Source organism: Zeugodacus cucurbitae, chromosome 4 (assembly GCF_028554725.1).
Source record: "Zeugodacus cucurbitae isolate PBARC_wt_2022May chromosome 4, idZeuCucr1.2, whole genome shotgun sequence".
NCBI lineage: Eukaryota > Metazoa > Arthropoda > Insecta > Diptera > Tephritidae > Zeugodacus > Zeugodacus cucurbitae.
In genome coordinates this window covers 33,076,774-33,103,281 of record NC_071669.1, presented here as the reverse complement: position 1 = coordinate 33,103,281, position 26,508 = coordinate 33,076,774, and the positions used below count along the sequence as shown (strand labels likewise).

Here is a 26,508-nt window from a genome sequence, read left to right as displayed (position 1 = left end):
TTTAGCCTTTCATTTACAAGTGAGTTAGCCTTTTGTAACTCTTCAGTTGTGTTTACTCTAAATGTGCTTAGGCTGTTTCTCGGCGTCACCTCATGTTGAAGATCAACCATTTTTTATTTTTAGCGATTTTCCTACTGGGTGTTAGCAACCTGTCGTTTGGTCGGTAATGCAGTTGGGAATAAAACTTTTTATTCTGTATTTATTAAACCTGTATGGCAGCTTTGATCACAGCTGGTAATTGTAAGAGAGCAGCTAATTGTATATATAATCATTTGCTTACGCACGTGTTACGATATATTAACCTATAAGTAGACTCTTAAGTCAAGTTAAAAAATTAAATCATCAAATTGGTGAAGTTGCTCACAGGTATCGTGGGGGTCGAAATGGTTAACTATAAACCAAAAAATTTAATTTTTCCGCCAGATTGATTTATAACCACTTTTTATTTGTTACGAGTTTTACGCATTTTTTGCAATAGATGCAACAGAGTTGCTTTATTATATATATTTAATGTATACATATGAAACAAGAATTTCAAAAATTACGAATGCGTATTTTTGATTTTATTAGTAAACTTTCTTAGGTTTAATTTATTTCGAATTATCCTGATTAGTCGCTCCAGATATGAACACCAGCAAAACGACTGGAACAATATACATCCACTGAAAATAAATTAAAATAAATAATTTAAATAAAAATGGCGGATAATATCATTAAATGTAGATTACTTCTATAGTGATATTGTTAAAACATATACTTATATAAATACTTTAGGTAGGAGAAAAAACGTGCATTCTCAGAAACTACTAAAAATCGACGCGAAGCAAAATGAATACGTTTTTTTATTGAAACGGAATTAGATACAGTTTCACATTTCATATAATTGCAAATGTCTCTCGTCGGCTTTTAGCGTTTATGTGATTCTGCGTGCTCGCTGAATGTTTCAATGCATTTCGTATATACCACGGGACATTTACAAAGTTCCGTAGGACTTTATTTTGGAACTTTATACCGCTTGAATGTTTATCGGTTCGACGCATCTCCAAAATTGAATTCCGTATGCCAAAATAGGTTTGGACATTTGATTGTATACGAGGATTTTGTTTGATATTGTTAACTGCGATTTCTTACCGATTAACCAGCTTATTTTGATGAATCGTAGTGTAAATTCTGCAATTTTTTGTATGTTTTCTTTCAATTTCAGCTTTGCATACAACGTTATGCCTGGATATTTCGCAGAGGGAGAGTATGTCACTTTTGTTAGTGTAGTGATGTATTTCGTTTCGCTTAAAGTAATGTACGATCTCTGTGTCCATTCAACTATTTAGTTAATTGAAAATTGCTTGCTGTTGGCCGACTCTACTTCATTCTTGCCTGTCGTTATGATGCAGATATCATTAACAAATTAGGCAATTATATAGTTTGCCGGCGTAAGCATATCACTAGTAAACAACAACTCTAGAAGGGTACAACTGTTTTAATTGGTTGCAAGGTGGTATATGATTGCCCCTGCTTAATTCTGAAGTACCGGTTGCTTAAGTAAGAGGCAAGTAAATCAATCAGATAATGTGGTAAGAAAACTCCTAATTTATAAACTAAATTATGGTGACACACTCTTTCGAATGCCTGATATACGTCTAGAAAGATTAACTTTCCATCGCATCTTCTATTATGTTTGTTATGCTTTTTTTCAGATGTACAATAAGGATTTCGGATACCTTCCATGAGATTGGTTCATTATCGATGTAAGCTTTGAGAGAAGTATTCGACAATATCGGTTTCCAAGCATTTTTTGTAATTTGCCATATTTTACGCATTTTTCTCTTTTTCCTTATGAGATCCAAAATGCAGGGTATTTATAATAAAAGTTTGTTTGCTTTAAAACAGGAATGCCCAAATAAATATAAATGTAACAAATTACAAGAAGTGTTATTACATCATCCGCTTTCTCTCCCGTGTTTATTTATCGAAGAACGCGCGTAAAATGGATTTGTATGTCCTGTATGGCGAACCGATTTCATACAGATCGCACACACATGTGTTATCGTGTACGGCTACTAAAGGGTGATTTTTTAAGAGCTTGATAACTTTTTAAAAAAAAAAAACGCATAAAATTTGCAAAATCTCATCGGTTCTTTATTTGAAACGTTAGATTGGTTCATGACATTTACTTTTTGAAGATAATTTCATTTAAATGTTGACCGCGGCTGCGTCTTAGGTGGTCCATTCGGAAAGTCCAATTTTGGGCAACTTTTTCGAGCATTTCGGCCGGAATAGCCCGAATTTCTTCGAAAATGTTGTCTTCCAAAGCTGGAATAGTTGCTGGCTTATTTCTGTAGACTTTAGACTTGACGTAGCCCCACAAAAAATAGTCTAAAGGCGTTAAATCGCATGATCTTGGTGGCCAACTTACGGGTCCATTTCTTGAGATGAATTGTTCTCCGAAGTTTTCCCTCAAAATGGCCATAGAATCGCGAGCTGTGTGGCATGTAGCGCCATCTTGTTGAAACCACATGTCAACCAAGTTCAGTTCTTCCATTTTTGGCAACAAAAAGTTTGTTAGCATCGAACGATAGCGATCGCCATTCACCGTAACGTTGCGTCCAACAGCATCTTTGAAAAAATACGGTCCAATGATTCCACCAGCGTACAAACCACACCAAACAGTGCATTTTTCGGGATGCATGGGCAGTTCTTGAACGGCTTCTGGTTGCTCTTCACCCCAAATGCGGCAATTTTGCTTATTTACGTAGCCATTCAACCAGAAATGAGCCTCATCGCTGAACAAAATTTGTCGATAAAAAAGCGGATTTTCTGCCACTGATTTTGGTAATAAAATTCAATGATTTGCAAGCGTTGCTCGTTAGTAAGTCTATTCATGATGAAATGTCAAAGCATACTGAGCATCTTTCTCTTTGACACCATGTCTGAAATCCCACGTGATCTGTCAAATACTAATGCATGAAAATCCTAACCTCAAAAAAATCACCCGTTAGTACCTATATATATTTTCGACGATTTTCGACGGTAATGAAGTTCTTCGATATTTGGCGAATGATAAGAAAATCGATAAAGGCATGAAACTTTCTTGTATCGGTATGCCAGTAGATCAGCTTACCAGTAGACACGAAGTCACATCCAGTAGCTATAGCGACTTTAAGGAGGTCTCTCCCCTTTGATGTCGTAACTCTTGAACCCCGTTGCGAGTGTTTTACATTAAAGTCATCGCCCATAATGAATTTTCCATGATGCTTTAGAATAAGCTCGGTATAAAAATAATATTTAATATTTTGCCTAAGTGGGCTATATATAGCGGTAATACATATTTTTCCAATCCCTGAAACAACCGCTTTTTCGTATTTTGGAATTCTCTAAAGTAATTTGGGTAGCTTTTGAACTTAACAAAAGTCTGATTTATGAAATGAATTTCAGATATAAGACAAATATCAATCTTTTCAAGATGGAGTAATGTCTCTAATTCCTCCCTATGTTTGAGTAAGCCATTAGCATTCCACGTCATAATTTTTAAAGGTTTCATTTTTGCTCCCTATTTTAATTTTGCAGTCGCTCTAGTTGATTAAGACGTTCGTGAATAAGTTTGTTTTGTTATTCTATCTTATTAATCTTGTTAAGAATCAACGAAGGATTGTCGGTAACATAATCAACTACTTTCGGATTTATTTGATTTTCAGAAATTTTTTGTTGCAATGTGTTGCTATATTTTACTATGCTAGCAAATGATGGTTTACCAGATTGCTGGCTTGTATTCGTATCTTCCTTCTGGGGCAGTATATACGCTTGTGTTTATTCGATTTGGTTGTTGATGCTCCTTATGTTTCACAGCCCCTTTTTTAATTTTTTGTAGTTGTTTTGCCACTTCATATCCCCTATAGTTCGTAGGGTGATTTTGATTGCGGTTACAGCATTTTGGCGGTAGATCGGCAGGTTTTGTACAGCTTAGAATTGTATGGTTTCCGGCACACTTCACACACAATATTTTTAGTGTGACCGAACGCTTGATAGGCTTCCAGTGCTGTACAAGTTTCGATGTCTTGAAAGACTCAAGTTTGACGACAGAATTTAGAACATGTTTAATTCCGCAAAATTTCAAAATAAGCGTTTCTTATTATTCCTGCATTTTTATTATTCAACAACCAATTAGATTCATTTTCAATCACTTCTTCGTCTGTTTCAGCTACAAAAGTTGCTTTTGATGGAGGGGAAGAAGTTTTATCTGTATATTTAGTAGTTTGAAGCTTAAGAACAAGCATTTTATTTTTTAGTTCATTGCTAAATTTTTCTAGTTTTATAAGCTTTCGAGCAACGTACTTATTTGATTACATTGTATTCCACCACCAGGAAGAGGGATCTGGGTCTCCATTAAGACCTATTCAACTATGATTATGTTGAGTAATATAAACTGCCTTACCAACTACTTTACCAACTATACGTAAATATATTGTAGTGTTGCTGGCCACCTACAAATCTGCACAATCAGCTGGTTTGCGGTGTGACAGAAACAGCTGCTGAGCACTTCAGATGAGTGGAGACTGAATTTTAGCGCGAAAATTAATTGAGTAGACTGTCACACGACCTTAGATGGAGTGAGTTGGCAGAACATATGGATGATTCGACATTCTGTACGGTAACTGACGCAACACACATCAGGTCACATTTATAACGGTATTCTGCTTGTCACGTTTGTCTCATGTCTCATTTGTCACAATTGTGAATTAGCGACCCTGTTAGTCAAGATGTATCATATTGGTATTCTGGCTGATACAGTTGTGAAAAGAGAAATAATACTGAAAAAGTTTATAATAAATGCATAATATGAAAAATTTGAACAACCTAACAATCGATTAACACATGTACTCATCTTTAAATTTCAATTTTCATTATTATATATTTTGGAAATCGAAAGAATTTCCTAAATGTATTTTCTACATATAAAAAGGGATCTTACTTGTTGCGCAAAATAGCCAGATTGCGCCTACGAGTGTAGCTAAAACATAAGCACTTTGTTATCATTATTGCAAAATTACAAATATTAATATAATATCTCTCTTCTTCCTCTCGTTTTTATACTTTCGCAACAAAGTTGCTAAAGAGAGTATTATAGTTTTGATCACATAAGGGTGGTTTGTAACACTATATACTACTGTGTCCAAAAAATAAGGTGACATTTGAATTTAAACTGCGCGCGTCGAAGGATTTGGAGAATTGTTTTTTTTTTAGGTTGGTAGTACTGTCAGTCACAGTTATGTCAAATTTCATGTCAAAATATTCATTAGCGTTTGAGATACGTGTCAGGGTGACGAGTAGATTTGAAATCCGGATGCCCGTCTGTCCGTTCGTCCAGCAATCAATAACTTGAGTAAAAATAGAGATATCTTAATGAAACTTGGTACACATATTCCATGGCACCATGAGACGATTGGTATTGAAAATGCGAAATTGGAGCACTGCCACGCCCACAAAATTGCGAAAACCAAAAACATATAAAATGCCATAATTAAAGCTATTAAAGTAACATTTGGCACAACGGATCGTATTGGGAAGGGCTCTGTTTGGATGGGGTTTTTGCATATATCTCGCAAACCAATAAAGCTATATAAACCAAACTTTCTGCAGTCGTTTCCCTCACATACTTCATCACGCATCATGAAAATAGTTGTAATCAGATAATAACCACGGCCACCTCCCATACAAAGGTTATGTTGAAAATTACTAAAAGTCCGTTAACTCACTAACGGAAAACACCAGAAACACTAAATTTTGACGAAGATATGGCAAAATGAAGCTACACTCAGATGTTTTTAAAAAATTTAAAATTGGCGTTGCTTCGTCCACTTATAGGTTAAAAACCATATCTGAGAAACTACTCGACCGATTTTAATGAAATTGGGTACATAATATTTTCTTAATACACTGATGAAACGAACGGAATATGATCGAAATCGGTTCACAACCACGCCTACTTCCCCATATAACTCAATTCTTATTTCCAGGAATTACCTCAACCCTCATATACTATTTATGACGATTATATGGTCAAATTGTGTTATCTTAATAAAATTTGATCTATAAAATGCGAGAGTATAAAATGTTCGGTTGCACCCGAACTTAGCCTTTTCATTATAATATATATTAGTCCAATTGCATTATCCATTATTGTTTTTCTGTGTCCTGGTTTAAAGCACATAACAAATGAGAGACTGATATTGCTCAACTAAAGATGAGACTAACACGCCAGAAAACCAAAAATTCACTATAGAGATTACTCCACAGATTCCTCTTTATTAGAGACTTGAGACTGCTCGCAGAATACCGGCATTTACCTCGACATTACCATCGCCCAGATAACTCATGGCCATAATCAGAGACCACTTGGTAGAAAACGCTCTCAATAGGCGAAAAATATGATATAATAATATACTTAAATTGAACTGAATTTGCATGTCAAAAAACCCCAGAACAAATCCTAATGGAAATATATTTGAAAATATAGTACATTCAATTTACAATAGATGTTCATATACATTGGTGAAATAATGTGTAAGTGAAAATTATGTCTTCTTCTGTAAGAACGCTACAAATTCGAGATAAAATTTCATACGCGTTTTTTACCATTGCAGTGGTTAAATGATTAATGTTCATTTATCAAATACCTGGAAATTTTGTCGATTAATTTAAAAACTTAACTTACATATTTAGCGAAAAATCCGCGGTTATCTCGAACATCCCCTCGTTCTCTAGCTTCTCTTTCCCTTTCTAATTTTTGAATAAAGCTCGTAGTATCTGGAAACGGCGCCATTTCTGTATGTCGAATAAGAACATCCGTATTAAAGTCTTCCAAGCCAGACACTGATATATTTTCATAGAAGCTAAAAAAGTAAATATTTTTTTTAAAACTAAGTACAGTGATATAAAAAGTATTATTTATTCTAAGACAAACATTTAAATTGTTAATTTTCTGACGAACATACTATTATTAGTAGAGTCTCACCGGTTAATCGAACTTGCCATCAACAACATAAGAAATGTATTGGGTTTGTTGCCATCTCTTGGAAAAATAATGGATTTCTTTTATCTAGGCATATTTTTAAATATTGTCCTCAAAGCTCCTATTTGTCATTAAAGGAAAAAAGCTATACAGCTAACATACCAACTTGCTTGGAGAAGAAACAAACGAATAATTTATTTTTTCTACTTACATATGTATGTATTGCTAAGCGCATAACTCGAGAACAACTGATTCTTTTAAATCACTAATAGAATAAAAAAGCATTATTTACAGTACGTACATAAAAAGAACCATTAGACTTCAATGTCACTGAAGCACCATATAAAAGGATACTTAAAATTCAACACTTATATTGGTCATACCGGGAAATATATAACTTCACAACATTTAGCTCCAATGTTCAATGTATATTTTCTGTTTTCCACCTTATTTCATATTTTTGGAATGTTCCCTATTAAAGTCATTATTTTAGTAAATAAAACTACAAATATACCTTATTAACTTACATTTTTGGTTCATTGCGTTTGCCAGTTTGATATCGAATGAAAAATTCGTAAAACGCACGAGTTTGAAACTCGTAAACGCAATACAGAGTAATTTCATTGCGAAGGGGAAAACAAATGCGATTGTCGCATTTACAGAGTATCTTTTTTTCGTTTGCGAGTTTTTTCACTTGCGCAACGCCTTACAGAGTAACCCCCCTGAACCAATTTCACTAATTCTTTTTTTAGAATATTCCTTTAAACCCAAGGATGGTTCTTACGAAAATAAAACCACACTTTTCTAATCTCCCATACAAACAATTTGTAATCAATAGATATACAAATGATTGCTGTTCGTTAGTCTTGCAAAAAGTCGAGAACTGCCAAACCGATCTGGCTAATTTTAGTCTTGAAATATTCCAGGGAAGGCCAGGGAAGGATTAGAAAGTAAGTAAATATGGAAAAATTGCCAGGAAGATAATAATAAGAGAATTTTATTTGAATTGAAAACAAAAATATAAAAAAAGAAAACAAAAATAATAATATTTTGAGGGTTTTAATTGTTGCTTTGTTAAAATATTTTTGTCATTGTTCAATTGTATCGATAGCCCAAAATCAAAGTGTATTCAATAAAGTGAACTAAGTATTTGGCTTACCCATATTTCACAATAAAATTGTAAACAATTCATGTATTTGTTTACATTAATCCGTCTTTATTTATCTTGAACAATATGAAGCCACTTGCATACATATATACAGTGATCCCCGCTTAAGTGACCACATTTTGCGGCATCGTTGTTTTTCTCTAAATTTACATATAAAATTCCCCTCTTAATATTTAAGCCACAAATAAAAAATTTTTTGCAACTTTCCTCTTTTGAGTGCCTTTTAATATTTTTGACATTGAATGCGCTGATTATTTTCAAAAGGATTATAACCACGCCCACCTCCCATACAAATGCTAGGTTAACAACTAAGGAAGGGCTAAGTTCGGGTGTAACCGAACATTTTACACTCTCGCAATTTATTGATGTAATTTTATAAAGATAACACAAGTCGACCCATATATTTGGTATAAAGTTCAATAGAATAACGAAAATCATCATAAATAGTATATGGGGACTGAGGTAATTCCTAAACCGATTTCACTCGTTTTCACCACCAAGATACAATGTATCGAAGACTATACGCTCACTTAATTTAATATTACTTATAATTAGGTATATGGGATCTGAGGGAAGTTATGACCCGATTTTTAGCATTTCAGGTACAGAGAGAAACTGTTATAAGAAAAAAATTCAGAGGGAATGAATTACATTAAAATATCTGAGGGATTTACCTATGTTTTCGGTGAAAAATTAACCTTAGGCACTGAGTTCTTCATTTTCGATATCAGGGGCCTTGAAAAGTCATGGTCCAAATTTGACAATTTTTCCACAAGTGATGTCACAGCTCAAATACAGTATTTGTGTCAAGTTTTATTCCGCTAGCTTCATTGATTCCTTATGAATACATTATAAAGTGAACGAATCAGATGGAATTCAAAAGTTATAAGGGAAGTAGACGTAGTTGTGAACCGATTTCGCCCATATTCCACCCGTCATCAGGGTGTCAATAAAGTGTTATATACCGAATTTAATTGAAATCGGTCGAATAGTTCTTGAGATATGGTTTTTGACCCATAAGTGGGCGACGCCACGCCCTTTTTCCATTTTGTAAAAAAATCTCAGTGCAGCTTCCTTCTGCCATGTCTCATGTAAAATTTGGTGTTTCTGACGTTTTTCGTTAGTGAGTTAACCCACTTTTAGTAAATTTCAACCTAACCTTTGTATGGAAGGTGGGCGTGGTTATTATCCGATTTCTTTCATTTTTGGACTGTATAAGGAAATGGCTAAAAGAAACGACTGCAGAAAGTTTGGTTTATATCGCTTTATTGGTTTGCGAGTTATATACAAAAAACCTATTTGGGGGCGGGGTCACGCCCACTTTTCTAAAAAAATTACATCCAAATGCCTCTCCCTAATGGGATCCTATGTTCCAAATTTCATTTTCATAACTTTATTTATGGCTTAGTTATGACACTGTATAGGTTTTCGGTTTCCACAATTTTGTGGGCGTGGCAGTGGACCGATTTTGCCCATTTTCGAAAGCAACCTCCTCAGGGTGCCAAGGAACATGTGTTCCAAGTTTCATTAAGATATCTTAATTTTTACTCAAGTTATCGCTTGCACGGACAGACGGACGGACAGACATCCGGATTTCAAATCCACTCGTCATCCTGATCATTTATGTATATATAACCCCATATCTAACTCTTATATTTCTTGGTGACACAAACAACCGTTATGTGAACAAAACTATGATACTCTGTGCAACAGGTTGCGAGAGTATAAAAATTACAAAAAATGCTTTAATTCAGTAAAAAAGTCAAAATTTTAAATGAACGTGAACCCCCCAATTATGGGTCAAAAACCATATATCCGAAACTACTCGACCAATTTCAATGAAATTCGGTTCGTAATATTTTCCTAGTATCCCAATATGTTGTGAAAATAGGCCAACCAACGGTTCACAACCACGCCTACTTCCCACATTCCAGAACTGTCAAGTCGATCTGAATCGTTTTCTTTACTACATACATGGGTGATTCTACGATAAGAGGTAGCTTGTGCGGCAATCAGCTTAAAGTATTGTTTTTGTCCTTTATGTTGCTATTTTTTTAATGAATCACATCATATTAATGTAATGTATTAAATAACATTACAACTTACTGCATAATTAACGCAATTTTTTATGAAATTCCTTAGTCTAAAAAAGTATCTCCCCTGGCTTGTCCCCTTGCTACTTTATATTTAACTTTCGGACAATGCATATATTTTTTGTATGAGATGTGAAACCTAAACTAAGTTCAATCGGAAGTAAACTAATTAAAATTAAGTATTGTTAAATAAAAAACAAAATTATTTTGTTCATTTCATATAATTTTTAATATTAACTTTTGTCCCGATTTTTTTATGTATCTACCCTGCCAAATTTTGTTCCGTTTGTACGACATAAATTCAAAGGCGGTCGCATTAAAAAAAGTGCTTAAGGGCTTATTTCAGCCTGAGGTTACAATACTAATCACGAAATCCGTCTGAGTGCTGTAGTTTTTTAGTTATTGCGGCCCGATCGTGCGGTGAACTGGATTCGAAAACTGATTTTGTCTCTCCCTGGCAATTCATATAACGTATACTATTAATTAAATTTATTTGCCTTTATTGTGCTAAATTACTATTACTGTGATAATTAAAGTGAAATAAATAATTAACCCAAAAAATAATTCTGTCAATTAAAACAATTAAATTTTTCATGAAAACTTCTCTCCCCTGCCGTATTTCCCCTGGCAAAATAAGTGCCAGTGGAGTTCCTATTCATCATGACACTCGGATCGGAAGTCGTGAGCTGCTTGATTCTTGATACTTTTTTGCGTGAGCTTCTGAACATGACCCCTTCCCCACCTCCAGCCATCACCAGCATCAACAAAACCAAAAATACATGGACATTTGAATGTTAATATCCTCTCTAAATGTTATTATCCTCTCTCGATGAACCAAAACCAAACTCTACAAGTCCCTTATCATCCCGTTCTGCTTTATGGTGCAGAAGCTTGGACGATGTCAACATCCGATGAAACGAGTTTTCTAGAAAAAGGTTTTGTGGAAGATTTATGGTCCTTTGAAGATTGGCAAAAGCGCAGATGATGGAACGATGAGCTATAGGACGACTCTGACATAATTCAGCGAATAAAACAACAGAGGCTACGTTAGCTAGGTCATGTTGTTCGAATGACGAAAGCGCTTCAGCTGGGAAAGTTCGATGCAATACCCGCTGGTAGAATCAGAGGATTTGCCTTTACATGAGAAGATAAATAAAAGGGACAAAAATCATAATATAGAGGTTTCATGAAAAAAATCCTAAGTTTTTCTTTGGTCGTTTTCTCTATGCAATTGAAACGTCTTATCGTAGAATCACCCACATATAAGTTAAGTGCTAGTGAAGATATCAGAACAGAACTTTGCACAAATACTAGATTTATATTGTGGCATCACCGTTCTAAAAATAGAGGAAATTGGAATATAAGTTTTCAAAGCCGCATATATCGAACATGAGAAACTCAGTGCTTATAATAAAATGTTTACCGAAAATATATGTAGGCAAGTCTGTTATGTATTTTGATGAAATTCGGAGGGAATGTTTTTTTCATATTAATAAACTCGGGTCAAAATTCAATTTTATTTATTTAATGCCAACCGTCTCCAACGGGAAATTCGCACCACGGATTTATTTTTTTGGAAATATTCCTCCAAAAAAATCGAAAATAAAGGTTTTATGCCTTTTCTTCATTTTAGAAATTAACATTCAAATAATGCTATGGAACGCCAATGGTCTTTCCAAAATTAAAAATGAATTGAAAGTTATTCTAAACGACAGAAATATTGATGTATGTTTGTTGTCCGAAACACATTTTACGAACCATTCATTTTTAAAATTCAAAAATTATGACTTATACCAGACTCCGTACCTAGAAAACTCAGCACGAGGAGGAAGCGCGGTTTAAATCAAAAGTATTAAGAAGCTTAGATTAAAACTGATGAAATTTAAGCTACAACAATTTCAGTAAAAATGCACAGTCAGTCATTATACTTAATTGATCTATATAGTCCGCCCAGGCATAATATCAAAACTGATACTTATACGAGTTTATTAAAAAAAATATGACGGAAGGTACATCATGGGTGGTGATTTTAATGCAAAAAATTTGGGAGCTCGTTTAACTACAACCAAAAGTCGAGAACTTCTGAAAGCTATACAAGTTATTGGATGCAATGTTATTTCGACAGGGAGACCCACTTATTGGCCTGCAGATAGTAGGAAATTACCAGATATTCTTGACTTTTTTGACATCAACAAAGTATCGAAAATCAATTTACGTATTGAATATAGCTCAGCTTTAAGCTCTGATCATTCACCAGTGTTACTAATCCAATGTGAAAAACCAGTAATTTCATCCGGCACGTCTTCTTTATCTAATAAACGTACTGATTGGTATAAATTTAAGACTATACTGAATAAAGACGAATTTAAGCTGAAGCGCATATCGACAGATGTTGACTTAGATTGTGAAATTGAATCTTTCACAAAAGTAATTCAAAATGCTACGTGGAAGAGTACACCTAATATTCGCGTGAATCTAAGTGGAAACAAATTTCCAAAATACATCCATAAAAAACGCAAACTTTGACGAAGATGGCAGCAAACTAGGTCGGCTGCTCTCAAAACTGAGTTTAATAGATGTATAGCAGAACTAAGAAAATAAATTAGACAGTTTAAAAACTATTCCTTCAAAAGGTATTTGTCCAAACTCACTGTTGATAAATTCACCGATTATTCGCTCTGGAAAGCTGCAAGGAATCTTAATAAACAAATAAAACATGTCGCACCAATAAAATTAAACTGAACTGAAAGGGCCAAAACGAATGCACAAAAAGCTGCAGTTTGCAAATCATTTGAGAAACACATTTAGACCTAACAATGATGGAGTTACTAGTAAAGAAATTAAAAGTCTTATCTTTTGATTTCATAAGCGGAGAAATATTACGAAATATTAATATTACAAAGAATTGTATAAAAAAATTGTAAACATTGTATTAGTGATACGTTCCATCGCTTTGGAAAGTATCTGAAGTTATTATGATACCTAAGCCGGGTAAACCACTTCATGATGACACTTTTTATAGGCCAATACCGCTGTTGCCAGCTTTATCGAAAGTCTTCGAGACTGTTCTCAAAATAGGCTCAAGTCAATAATAGAACAAAAGCACCTTATACCAGTACATCAGTCCGGCTTTCATAATCACCATTCAACAATTGACCAGGTGCACCGAATCGTTATTTTCGTTGAAAATGCTATGGATAAAAAGAACGTTTGTTCGGCGGCCTTCTTAAACGTGCCTCAGGCTTTTTATAGAGTTTGGATACTGTTTGGGTCTACTGCTGAAATTGAAATGCATGTTACCCAAAAAATATTGCAAAACAATTGCTTCCTACCTTAAGTATAAGGGAAGCGTGTTGGGGCCAGTGCTTTAATTGCTTTTTACAAGTGACTCAAGTTATGTGACAGTGACATTTGCGGATGACACAGCCCTGTTAGCAGCAGGAGAGTCAACCTTAGTATCCATCCTTCATGTGCAGACAGCAGTCAATGCAATTACTAAATGGGGAGCTCAACTATGGGGTTGCTCAAGACAAAGCTGTATTGCCTGCGTACTAAGAAGTATAGTTAATGCTCCTTGGTATGTTAGATTTGCTGAGCTTCACCGTGAGCTTGATGTAGATTCGGCAGTAAATGAAATAACCAAACTTGCAAAGTCTCACGAAATGAGGCTTAGACAGTATGTAAATGAAGAAGCGACCAGACACATCGGAACTGAACATTTAGCTTTTAATTATTATTTTTAACTTATTAAATTATATTTTATTTGCAATGAGCTAAAACTTGATTACGACCTCTAGCCTTTGATGTCCATTGTCTTTTTCTCTGATTATGAAAGCTCAGAGTTCGACGCCCTAGTGCGAACTTGTATATTTCTAATATTTTGTTTTTTAAGCCGCAGCACACGCCCCGTACTCGACTTTCAAGCACGTACTTGGCAGGTTTTGAAATTTTGTTCAGGCAGCAGCTGGCTGCAGCCGAATTTATTATAAGTATATATTTATTATAAGTAAATAGAAACAATTTGAGATATTACTGTCTTTTGGGTAATATATACACTAATAAAAGTAAAAAATATATTATAGACATATTTACGTATTCTATCAACTAATAGGAGGTTTTGGATATCCTTTGGAATCATGGTGTTTAACACCATTTAGAAATCCTGAATTTGGCTCGTGCCAAGCACGTTATAGTTGAACGAACCATTGGTATACTGAAGGACCGGTGGAAAATGCTCAATAATAAGAAAAGAAGTCGGTATTCTCCTGGCAAGATAGAAAAATTCGGCAATGTATGTGCAGCGTTGCAAAACCTCTACATATGATTTAAGAAGTCAACATATTGCAGATATTTTGTAAATATAAAACAATAAAACAAAAATTTCGAAATTTTATGAAATATTTATCAATTTTAAACTATATTCATTATTTTACATTAACGTAATAAAATTTTACTGTCGAATTGAAATTCAAAGTACTGCGGAGTTAAAAATATTTAATTAAATGTAACAGAAATTGGCTAAAATCTACTTTGATATGTGTAGATTACTATAAACAAAATAAAAATTAAAAAAAAGAGTCTAGTTTTGGCCGCTTTTGCCTACCTTCTGACCCACTGTGCGTAGTGGTGAATTTGAATTTGGTCCATTTTGGAAGAATTTAGCTGATAAACTACATATATGTATACTCTGCAGAGGGCCAGAGAGAAAGTTATCCAAGGAAAGAGTGCTGTCCTTTTGTGCAGCAATTGAAGTGACGCTAAAAGGCTAAGAGCAGCAAAGAAGAACATTGAACATTATCAATTTTGAAAAATGTATTGCTTGATTAAACTTCAAGAAGTAGCTAATAAATCAAATATACTTTTTGTATTCCAACGAAGTGAACGATGATTAATCAAGTTTTTAAATTGCTATAGAAATTAAGAGTATTACTAATGTAAAGCAAATATTTGAATTGTTCCGTAATGGTTTTTCTTTTTTGAACAAATAATTAAATAAAACAATTTATTAAACTACAATTTACGGATATTTAATTCATTTTTATTGAAGAACTTACCTCTAAGAGAATACTCGATTTAACTAAAAATTCGATGTAACGAACACGCCTGACAATTAATGTGTTCGTTATTTCGGAAAACTACTGTATTTGAGAAAAGTTTGGTAAGTACCTCGAAGCACTTAAGCAGCATTCATTTAAATGCCTTTCCCGCTTAAGTGTCTCAAAAGTCTTGCATGTTAGAATCGGGGTCACTTAAGCGGGGATTACTGTAATTGTAAACACAGAAACCAGGTCAGCTATTAGTGTGCTTGTATATGCATTGTTTGTGTGATTCATATGCATTCGATATTTGAAAAAATTGTATACAATAAATATTTACTTATATGAAATGGAGAAAGTAAGATTTAATATTGCAAAATAAGACAAAAAATGTAACGGGTGATTTTTTTGAGGTTAGGATTTTCATGCATTAGTATTTGACAGATCACGTGGGATTTCAGACATGGTGTCAAAGAGAAAGATGCTCAGTATGCTTTGACATTTCATCATGAATAGACTTACTAACGAGCAACGCTTGCAAATCATTGAATTTTATTACCAAAATCAGTGTTCGGTTCGAAATGTGAAATCCGCTTTTTTATCGACAAATTTTGTTCAGCGATGAGGCTCATTTCTGGTTGAATGGCTACGTAAATAAGCAAAATTGCCGCATTTGGGGTGAAGAGCAACCAGAAGCCGTTCAAGAACTGCCCATGCATCCCGAAAAATGCACTGTTTGGTGTGGTTTGTACGCTGGTGGAATCATTGGACCGTATTTTTTCAAAGATGCTGTTGGACGCAACGTTACGGTGAATGGCGATCGCTATCGTTCGATGCTAACAAACTTTTTGTTGCCAAAAATGGAAGAACTGAACTTGGTCGACATGTGGTTTCAACAAGATGGCGCTACATGTCACACAGCTCGCGATTCTATGGCCATTTTGAGGGAAAACTTCGGAGAACAATTCATCTCAAGAAATGGACCCGTAAGTTGGCCACCAAGATCATGCGATTTAACGCCTTTAGACTATTTTTTGTGGGGCTACGTCAAGTCTAAAGTCTACAGAAATAAGCCAGCAACTATTCCAGCTTTGGAAGACAACATTTCCGAAGAAATTCGGGCTATTCCGGCCGAAATGCTCGAAAAAGTTGCCCAAAATTGGACTTTCCGAATGGACCACCTAAGACGCAGCCGCGGTCAACATTTAAATGAAATTATCTTCAAAAAGTAAATGTCATGAACCAATCTAACGTTTCAAATAAAGAACCGATGAGATTTTGCAAATTTTATGCGTTTTTTTTTTAAAAAAGTTATCAAGCTCTTAAAAAATCACCCTTTATTTTCACCACAAAAACAGAATTAGATATAGTATATCCTAAAATCGCGCCACAAAATAAAGCAGTAGATGACCCTGGTGTTTTTGGAAAAAAAAATTCTGAAAAATTTCTTATTTTCCTTTTTATTTATTTATTTTTGAAAATAAATTTTGACAAAATATTTTGAAAAGTTTTTGTATATAAGCTCTCTCCTAGGTTTGATACCTATTTTTATCTGGGGTTTGTGAAATACCACAAAAAAATGCTGATCTTGTTACCAGAGAAATACTACATTGCTTATATGGTAAATGCTGGTATTTGGTGATACACATCTGGTATTCTGGTATTCGTACGTTACAAAGTCCAATTTTCGTGTCACAGTACGTAGTAAACAGAATACTTTTATACTTTTATCATGGCATTTTTACCACGTGTGTCTCGGGTATTAAATACAAATACAGTGTATCTTATATAACTCGAACTTTTGAATTGGAAATAGCATTTAGAAACTTTTCGACCAGCGCATAATACAAAAAATAAAATTTTACTATCGACGCAGAATTTTATAAGAGTCACTATATTCGTATGGAGGCGAACCAAAAATTTGATATTACACTTCTGGATTTCATAAATCATCAATTAGCGTAGTAAATTGATAAAACTGTTTATAAATCTATATTTTAAAGGTTTTTAAAAAATTTTATTTTTTTTGAAATATTCTATAACTCGAAGTGTCTCTATCTCGAAGTTTTTTGTCGATTATGGTGGTTCGAGTTAGAGAAGTTCCACTGTATTTTTAAAACTACAAGTCCGATCCACATTATTTATATATATTCCTAATCTGGAGAGCCTCCTATTTCACCCCATACTCCACTTATACCGGAAACTCAGATCGAACACAAAATGTTCAAGAAGCTGGCTTCAAGACTAGCAGGAAATTTCGCTGTTGCTACGACGTGAACTACCATCGTCTATGTGTTCAAAGCAGTAGTGACAATTTATGTGTGTTGTTATGACGAACCGTTCACAGACTCTCAGAGTCGTATTGCGTAAATTCATTTTGCTATGCAATCCAACAAATAGTTTAATGGGTCGGCTTTAGTATACTGTCACACGATGTCGGTTTAAATGGGTAAGGGCAGATAGAGGAGGTTCTCCAGAATACGAATATATATATAATTATAGCCGCCGTAAACTTATAGTTTTCGCAAAAAGAGCGAGATAGTTGCTTAGTTACGAAATCTTTTAGAATAAAACCTTAAACATGGTTTTTCACTTTATGAAATATACTATGTCAAAGCGTTCGGGGTTAAACTGGGTAAGGTCGGAGGTTCTCAGATTACGAATATATATAATTATAGCCGTCGCAAACTTCTAGTTTTCAAGATATTCGTATTTATAGTTTAAAACTTCACAATTTTTGCCAAGTTATTTCTCATTGCATATTGAATTTTTGACATATATTTTGCACTTTACATATATTTAAATTTCACTAATTTGTTTCTACATATTTACAGCCCTATTATGTGCACTTGACAAAATAACAAAAATATTTAAATTTTTTTCAGATTTTTATCAAGTAAGAATTTTTTTGGAATTCTGTGACAATTTTGATAAAATAAAAAGCTTCAGAACGCATAGCTTTTCCCCACACGTGTGGGAAACAAAAAATGTAAACAGAAACAGCTGATTTCTGTCCAATTATATTGACTTGAATTGAAAAATTTATTTGAATTACTTTACAAGTTTACGGCAGACATATGGTTTCTGTACTACGATATGTACTACAATAAAAGCTCAAGAAACCATATACCAGCATAGTGACACACATGTAGTATTGTATTATGTTTACATCCATCAACTGATGCAAACAAATTCAAGCAAAATATAATTATGAATAACAGGCATGAAAATTGATCCTGACTTAATTATAACTTCAAGCAATCTTAAAATATTATTATCAAACATACATATTACATATTTTTATACTCTCGCAACAAATGTTGCTAAAGAGAGTATTATAGTTTTGTTCACATAACGGTTGTTTGTAACACCCAAAACTAAACGAGTTAGATATCGGGTTATATATACCAATGTGATCAGGGTGAAGAGTGGAGTTCAAATCCGAATGTCTGTCTGTCCGTCCGTCCGTCCGTCTGTGCAAGCTGTAACTTGAGTAAAAATTAAGATATCTTGATGAATCTTGGCACACTTATTTCTTGGCACCATAGGAAGGTTGCTTTCGAAAATGAGCAAAATCGGACCACTGCCACGCCCACAAAATGGCGAAAACCGAAAACAGAAACAGAAGTGCCATAACTAAGCCATAAATAAAGCAATGGAAATAAAATTTGGTATGAAGGATCGCACTATGAAGGGGCATATTTGGATGTGATTTTTTTGTGGCAGTGGGCGTGGCCCTCCCCTACCAAGTTTTTTGTATATATCTCGCAAACCAATAAAGCTATATAAACCAAACTTTCTGCAGTCGTTTTTTTTTAGCCACTTCCTAATACAGTCCAAAAATGAAAGAAATCGGATCATAACAACGCCCACCTCCCATACAAAAGTTAGGTTGAAAATTACTAAAACTGGGTTAACTCGCTAAGGAAAAACGTCAGAAACACTAAATTTCACATAAGCAATGGCAGATAGGAGCTGCACTCAGATTTTTTTACAAAATGGAAAATGGGCGTGGCATCCCCCACTTATGGGTCAAAAACCATATCTCAGGAACGACTCGACCGATTTCAATGAAACTTGGTTTGTAATAGTTTCCATACATCCCAATGATATGTTGTGAAAATAGGCCAAATCGGTTCACAACCACGCCTACTTCCTATATACCAGAACTTTGAAGACAATCTGAATCGTTTACTTTACAATATATAAAGTAAGCACTAGTGAATATATCGGTGCAGAACTTGGCACAAATACTATGTTTATAGTGTAACAGCCTCATTCTAAAAATCGCCGAAATCGGACCGTAGGTTTTTAAGGCCCCATATAACAAACACGAGGACCTCGGAGCTTCTAACCTAATATTATGGTTTCCAACTTTCAATGGACTTTATACAATATATATGACGAATATGTGGGTCAAATTGTGTATTATATAATATAAATAAAGTTAAATAAATAAATTGCGAGAGTATAAAATGTTCGGTTACACCCGAACTTAGCCCTTCCTTACTTGTTTTCACATAATTTTTTCAAATTTTGATTTTTGATTTCAATGAATTTTGAATTTAATTTATTTTCTTTATGTCAAAATGTCAGAAAACTTATGATTGTGGCAGAAGAGCTTAAAGCTTTCGGTGTGTTCAATGCAATCAATTGTAGTACGGAACACCATTTGCTTTCAAACAAAATTCGGAAAACCGGTGATACACATATGGTTTCTGAAGCATACTACAATATGTACTACATGTCTGTCTCAGGTATAAGTTTTCACATGCATTTCAATATTTGTTGCAAAATAGTTAATAATTTAACTTCAATTTCACAATAAATCCTTTGCTCTTGGTCTAGACGTGAAGTTTCTGAAAGAGCGCAAATATTCCATGCTCCGAATCTAGCCCTATTTTTTCATGCAAAATGTTGTTATGTGGATGAGTGTTTGTGTTAACCGAGCCTTCTTCATTGTGGCTTCGTTGATAAGTTTGGTTTACGTTTGCCCGGTTATCAGCCTATCTATCCGAATCTGATGTATCGAGAATTCTGAGATATCGACTGAAGCCTTTCAGGCCTGATGCAAAGTATTTGGTTTGATTTTACAACCTCATTTATTCTATATAGATGACAAGGTTATACCGCATTTACGGCCTCGCTAATCTCTCTAACCAAACAAGGAGAGCCGCGCGTAAATGAGGTTGATTGATAATCGGATGACAGAGGCTATATATTTGCTTTTCCATCCCAACCCCCCTAGTCTTTTGCTCCTCCTCAAAGCCACAGAATACTACATAATATAATACATATATGTATGGCGCTGAAGCGTGGACGATGACAACATCCGATGAGACGACTCTTGGGGTTTTCGAGAGAAAGGTTTTGCGCAAGATTTTTGGTCCTCTAAACATTGGCAACGGCGAATACCGCAGGCGATGGAACGATGAGCTGTACGATTTATACGACGACATTGACATAGTTCAGCGAATAAAAAGACAGCGGCTACGCTGGCTAGGTCATGTTGTACGGATGGAAGAAAACACTCCAGCTCTGAAAGTATTCGATGCAGTACCCGCTGGAGGAAGCCGCGGAAGAGGACGACCTCCACTCCGGTGGAAAGACCAAGTGCAAAGTGACCTGGCTTCACTTGGTGTTTCCAATTGGCGCCAAAAAGCAAAAAGGAGGAATGAGTGGCGCGCTCTGGTGGATTCGGCTATAATCGCTTAAAGCGGTTCCTACGCCAAATATATATATATATATATATGTGCTTTATAAAATATTTAAAACTATTTGGAATGCAATTTTAATTTAATTGGTTGTTATGTTTAGCTTCAGAAAGGTTCCTTGGAACTACGAAATCAAAGCTGTGTTCTTTATTGGGAAAAATTTGCTATCCTGTAATCGAATGCAATATATAGAAAACAATTTCGTCAAAGTTACCCTCATTATCTTCATTTTTTATACAAAAAAGAGAAAAGTAAACTACTTAATATAAAAACGGCTCAATAACGCGAGCCATCCACATGTTCATATTTTTCCTCTTTGCATAAAAATAACGACAAAAGTAAAATATCTCCATTACAACAAATTCACTTCCACAACTATCCACAGCGAGATATTATATTTGTCAAGAGCATTTTACTTCTTAACAACTTATAAAGAAAAGAGCTTTTTATTTTATACCTAAGACAGACATATCGTTTCCATACTATAATATGTACTACAATAAAAGCTCTCGAAACCATGAACCAGCATAGTGACACACATGTAGTATTTTGTACTATGTTTACATTCATCAGCTGATACAAATAAATTCTAGCAAAATGTAATTATGAATAACAGGCAGGAAAATTGATCCTGACTTAGTTATAACTTCAAGCAATCTTTAAATATTATTATCCAATATAATTATTACATACATATTACATATTTTTCACATAATTTCTTTTTCAAATTTTGTTTTTTGATTTAAATTAATTTTGAATTTAATTTATTTTCTGTATGTCAAAATGTCAGAAAACATATGATTGTGGCAGAAGAGCTTAAAGCTTTCGGTGTGTTCAATGCAATCCATTGTAGTACATTTCACAACACCACAAAATTCCAATGGTTTCTAGAACTCTATTGTAGTACGGAACACCATTTGCTTTCAAACAAAATTCGGAAAACCGGTGATAGACATATGGTTTCTGAAGCATATTACAATGTATACTACATGTCTGTCTCAGGTATTAGACACAGAATACGAAATGCTTGATAAATTTAAATTTTTTACAAATTAGAAATTTGTTGAATTTGTAAAGTGCACAGAATAGGAGTTATTTTCTATAAATTATATTAAAATATGCTGTAAATAAACGTTCAACTTTTTGCAGAATCGTCTGTATTTGTACAATAAAAAGGGGTTATATGCTGGCACAAATTAAGTGTTACAATATCACATATTTTGCAAACGAATCTAAAAAATAACAAGTAAGGAAGGGCTAAGTTAGGGTAACCAAACATTTTATACTCTCGCAATTTATTTATTTAACTTTATTTATATTATATAATACACAATTTGACCAACATATTCTTCATATATATGGTATAAGGTAGTGATGAGCGATATTTCACTATCGGTGATTTTTTCACTGTGATTGAAATATCGATTATAGCAACAGCGATCAATTTTTGTAAATATCAGTGATTTAAAATCGCTATTGCAGTTAAATAATTTGAGTTCGATCACAGTAGCTATAGAGAAGTTCAGTGCTTTTGTTCGATCACAGTACATATAGGTGTTCAGTAATTCTAATTCGATCACTATAGCAATAACAGTTCAATAATTCTAATTCGATCACTGTAGCAATAGCAGTTCAGTAATTCTAATTCGATCACTATAGCAATAACAATTCAATAATTCTAGTTCGATCACTGTAGCAATAGCAGTTCAGTGATTCTAATTCGATCACTGTAACAATATCAGTTCGAAAGTAGCAATCACTGTTCAGTACCAGTATCAGTTCGAAAGGAGCAATCACTGTTTAGTAACAATATCAGTTCGAAAGTAGCAATCATTGTTCAGTACCAGTATCAGTTCGAAAGGAGCAATCACTGTTTAGTAACAATATCAGTTCGAAAGTAGCAATCACTGTTCAGTACCAGTATCAGTTCGAAAGGAGCAATCACTGTTCAGTACCAGTATCAGTTCGAAAGTAGCAATCACTGTTTAGTAACAATATCAGTTCGAAAGTAGCAATCACTGTTCAGTGGTCACAGTAGAAATTTTAGTTGTGATTTCGATAATTTTGGATACGGTGATTACAAAAGCAGTTAAATGTACCCAAAATGTATTAATTAGTTAATAGTGATTACAAAAGCAGGTAAATTTTTGATATTGTTAAAAATGTATATGTAAAAAATTAAAAAAAAAAAATTGGAGTACAAATTCTTATAAATTCGTTTTTATTGTTGTGATCGCAATAGCAAAAAAAGAATCACTGTGATTTAAAAGTAGCAATCACTGAAATCACAGTGATTCAAAAATAGCAATATCGCTCATCACTAGTATAAAGTCCATTGAAAGTTGGAAACCATAATATTAGGTTAGAAGCACCGAGGTCCTCGATTTTTAGAATGCGGCTGCCACACTATTAACATAGTATTTGTGCAAAGTTCTGCATCGATATCTTCACTAGTACTTACTTTATATATTGTAAAGTAAACGACTCAGATTGTCTTCAAAGTTCTGGTATATAGGAAGTAGGCGTGGTTGTGAAGCGATTTGGCCTATTTTCACAACATATCATTGGGATGTAAGGAAACTATTACATACCAAGTTTCATTGAAATCGGTCGAGCAGTTCCTGAGATATGGTTTTTGACCCATAAGTGGGCGATGCCACGCCCATTTTCCATTTTGTAAAAAAATCTCAGTGCAGCTTCCTTCTGCTATTATTTCTGTGAAATTGAGTGTTTCTGACGTTTTTCGTTAGTGAGTTAACCCACTTTTAGTAATTTTCAACCTAACTTTTGTATGGGTGGTGGGCGTGGTTATGATCAGATTTCTTTCAGTTTTGCACTGTATTAGGAAGTGGCTAAAAAAAACGACTGCAGAAAGTTTGATTTATATAGCTCTATTAGTTTGCGAGATATGTACAAAAAACTAAGTAGGGGGCGGGGTCAAGCCCACTTCCCCAAAAAAATTACATCCAAATACGCCCCTTCATAGTGCGATCCTTCATACCAAATTTTATTTCCAAAGCTTTATTTATGGCACTTTATGTGTTTTCGGTTTTCGCCATTTTGTGGGCGTGGCAGTGGTCCGATTTTGATCATTTTCGAAAGCAACCTTCCTATGGTGCCAAGAAATAAGTGTGCCAAGTTTCATCAAGATATCTTAATGTTTACTCAAGTTACAGCTTGCACAGACGGACGGACAGACAGACATTCGGATTTGAACTCCACTCTTCACCCTGATCACTTTGGTATATATAACCCTATATCTAACTCGTTTAGTTTTGGGTGTTACAAACAACCGTTATGTGAACAAAACTATAATACTCTCTTTAGCAACATTTGTTGCGAGAATTTGGACATCCTGAGATATAATTTGGTGTATAATACCCTTTTTTTATTCGTTTACCCGTTTGTTATTGTGCATATGAAGAAAATTGTGTAAAAAGTAAAATGCTTATTTACAGCAAATATTAAATTAAATGATATAAAATTAATATGTAGAAACAATGTAGTGAAGTGCTAGTGTATAATAAATGCAAAATATAAATTAAAAATTAACTACAAATGGAGAAATTGCAAAATCAAATATGCCAATCAATGTTTGTCCATTTTTTCGACAATGTCATTTCTTAGGCATTTTATGTTATCAAATTGCCGTCCCTGTTCGAAAACCTAGGCTGATAACATAGACCAAAGGTTTTCTATAGGATTTAGGTCGGGACTAAATGCAGACCAATCGAGAAAATTTATATTCCGAGACAGCAATTAATCAATTGTTTTCTTTGAACGATGAATTGCAGCGTTGTCTTGCTGGAAAACGAAATCATGTCCAATAAATTTATGTACGAAATCAATTAACACTTCATCAAACAATTTAATGTAGTATTCCGAGTCCATTTTTGTTGTTACAAAGCAAACTGGAGTCATCCCTCTGCTATTTATCCCAGCCCGAACCATGAATGATCCGCCACCAAAATTTCGTCGCTTACATTTCTGCTTTGTGCTTTCAATCTTTTTGGTGACCCTTTGGGCAATCTTAGTTGAAATTTTTTACGTCAGTAAAACAAAATTTTCCACTCGTCATCCCAAAAGCGATATTTTGCGGCAAATCTAAGCTTGGCTAATTTATGGTTGTTGGTCAATGACGGTTTGGCACACTTTTTGTCATAAATACTCTTTAATTCGGATTTAAATATTTGTTGTACTCAAGTTAACTTATTGTTTCATTTGTCTCACACAGACATTTTCTTCCATTATAATACGTTTAATGCTAAGTTTTTCCTTTCGATTACTTTGGGAGGCCTAACAGTGTTATTTTTTTGTATAATTGGTCCCTAATTGTAAAAAAATTCTTTGGCCGCGCTTTAAAAAAATAACCCTGGTCGAAACAACCATGGGTGTCCGAAGATTTTTCGAGTAGAACTCACATTGGGGACCTTCTTCCGCGCTTTAAAACAAAAGTGTTAGCAACAGAAGGAATTATCCTCAATATGATTTTTTTAAATGTATTGTGTTAAATAAAAGAAGCAGAATATTGGCAAAAAGAGGAATTCCTCACATGTCTACAAAGTGGCAGCGCAGTGTAAACATATAAATCTTACGAAATATTAGAGTGAAAAGTGATTTTTAAAATATCAGTGCAGAAAGAAGTTCTACGCGAAAAAACTTCGGACACCCCTGATTTTAAAACCCCGACCGCCAAAGTAATCGAAATCGTTCCACCTCCTCCACCGCCACTATATATTTTAACTCAAAAATCGTGGGACAGTATACTAAAGTTCCTATTTTTGCAATACAATATAGTACCATACTTACCAAACATCAGATCTAGAAGTCAAAACCGTTGCGGCATTTATATACCCGTTGTGATCTATTGAAATCCATAGAATATCGTTTAAGTTGGACATAATGAGATTACACGCCTTAGTTGAGCTCAAAAATTGTTGTCTTTTTCCATCAGCATAATACACCTCCGCCTTCAACCTGTACATTTGGTTTGCTCTTGCCAAATCCTATTGATTATAATTAGTAAACACATATTCTACTATTAAGCATGTTTATACCTCAAGATTTTGAATTTGAATAGCAGTTAAGACTTCTTGGTTCGTTTTAGCTAATCCAATTTCTAGACTTGATATCGTTATATTTCCCCTATAAGCAAAGCTGTTTGGATTCTTATGGTCAATGGCATGACTTAACGCGATATTCACCCAGTTATCATATTCCAAATACCCCTAAAATTCAACTGTTACTCACAAAAATAGTTAGAAGAACAAATTAACTTACCATACACAATTTATAATGTAAAATAAGCACTAAGAAATAATATAATTGCTTAAAGAATACCATAACTACGACAAAGTATTTTTTTTAACTCTAAATGGCGATGATAATATTAATCATAGGAATGACATTAATCGAGACTTTTCTTCAGAAAGCGATTTAATTGAAACGAATTTCCAAATCTGATTAATCGAAAAAACAATCGATTAGTTAC

The 26,508-nt window shown here is 34.2% G+C and overlaps 1 protein-coding gene across 3 annotated transcripts; it reads right to left on the bottom strand.

The window, feature by feature from the left end:
- Window positions 1-424: 424 nt before the first annotated feature.
- On the bottom strand, window positions 425-26,459 carry LOC105219893 (ER membrane protein complex subunit 10). Of its 3 annotated transcripts, XM_054228907.1 has the most exons (6): window positions 26,298-26,459; window positions 26,075-26,245; window positions 25,827-26,023; window positions 14,871-15,032; window positions 6,710-6,887; window positions 425-662 (listed from the first exon to the last, which is right to left on the bottom strand). In XM_054228907.1, the coding sequence occupies exons 1-6, from the start codon at window positions 26,358-26,360 to the stop codon at window positions 591-593; spliced, it is 843 nt and encodes a 280-aa protein (XP_054084882.1). In that variant the 5' UTR covers window positions 26,361-26,459; the 3' UTR covers window positions 425-590. The 3 variants fall into 3 exon arrangements, with proteins under 3 accessions (XP_054084882.1, XP_011194543.1, XP_054084883.1); XM_011196241.3 differs by lacking the exon at window positions 14,871-15,032; XM_054228908.1 differs by lacking the exons at window positions 6,710-6,887; window positions 14,871-15,032.
- Window positions 26,460-26,508: the final 49 nt, after the last annotated feature.

Excerpts from the sequence above, each read along its gene's own strand:
- LOC105219893 (XM_054228907.1), bottom strand. The coding sequence starts at position 26,360 with ATGGTATTCTTTAAGCAATTATATTATTTCTTAGTGCTTATTTTACAT. Across the intron at positions 26,246-26,297 it reads TACATTATAAATTGTGTATG|GGGTATTTGGAATATGATAA; the intron begins GTAAGTTAATTT and ends GTTGAATTTTAG. Across the intron at positions 15,033-25,826 it reads ACTTCTAGATCTGATGTTTG|CCTTTTAGCGTCACTTCAAT; the intron begins GTAAGTATGGTA and ends TGCTGCTCTTAG.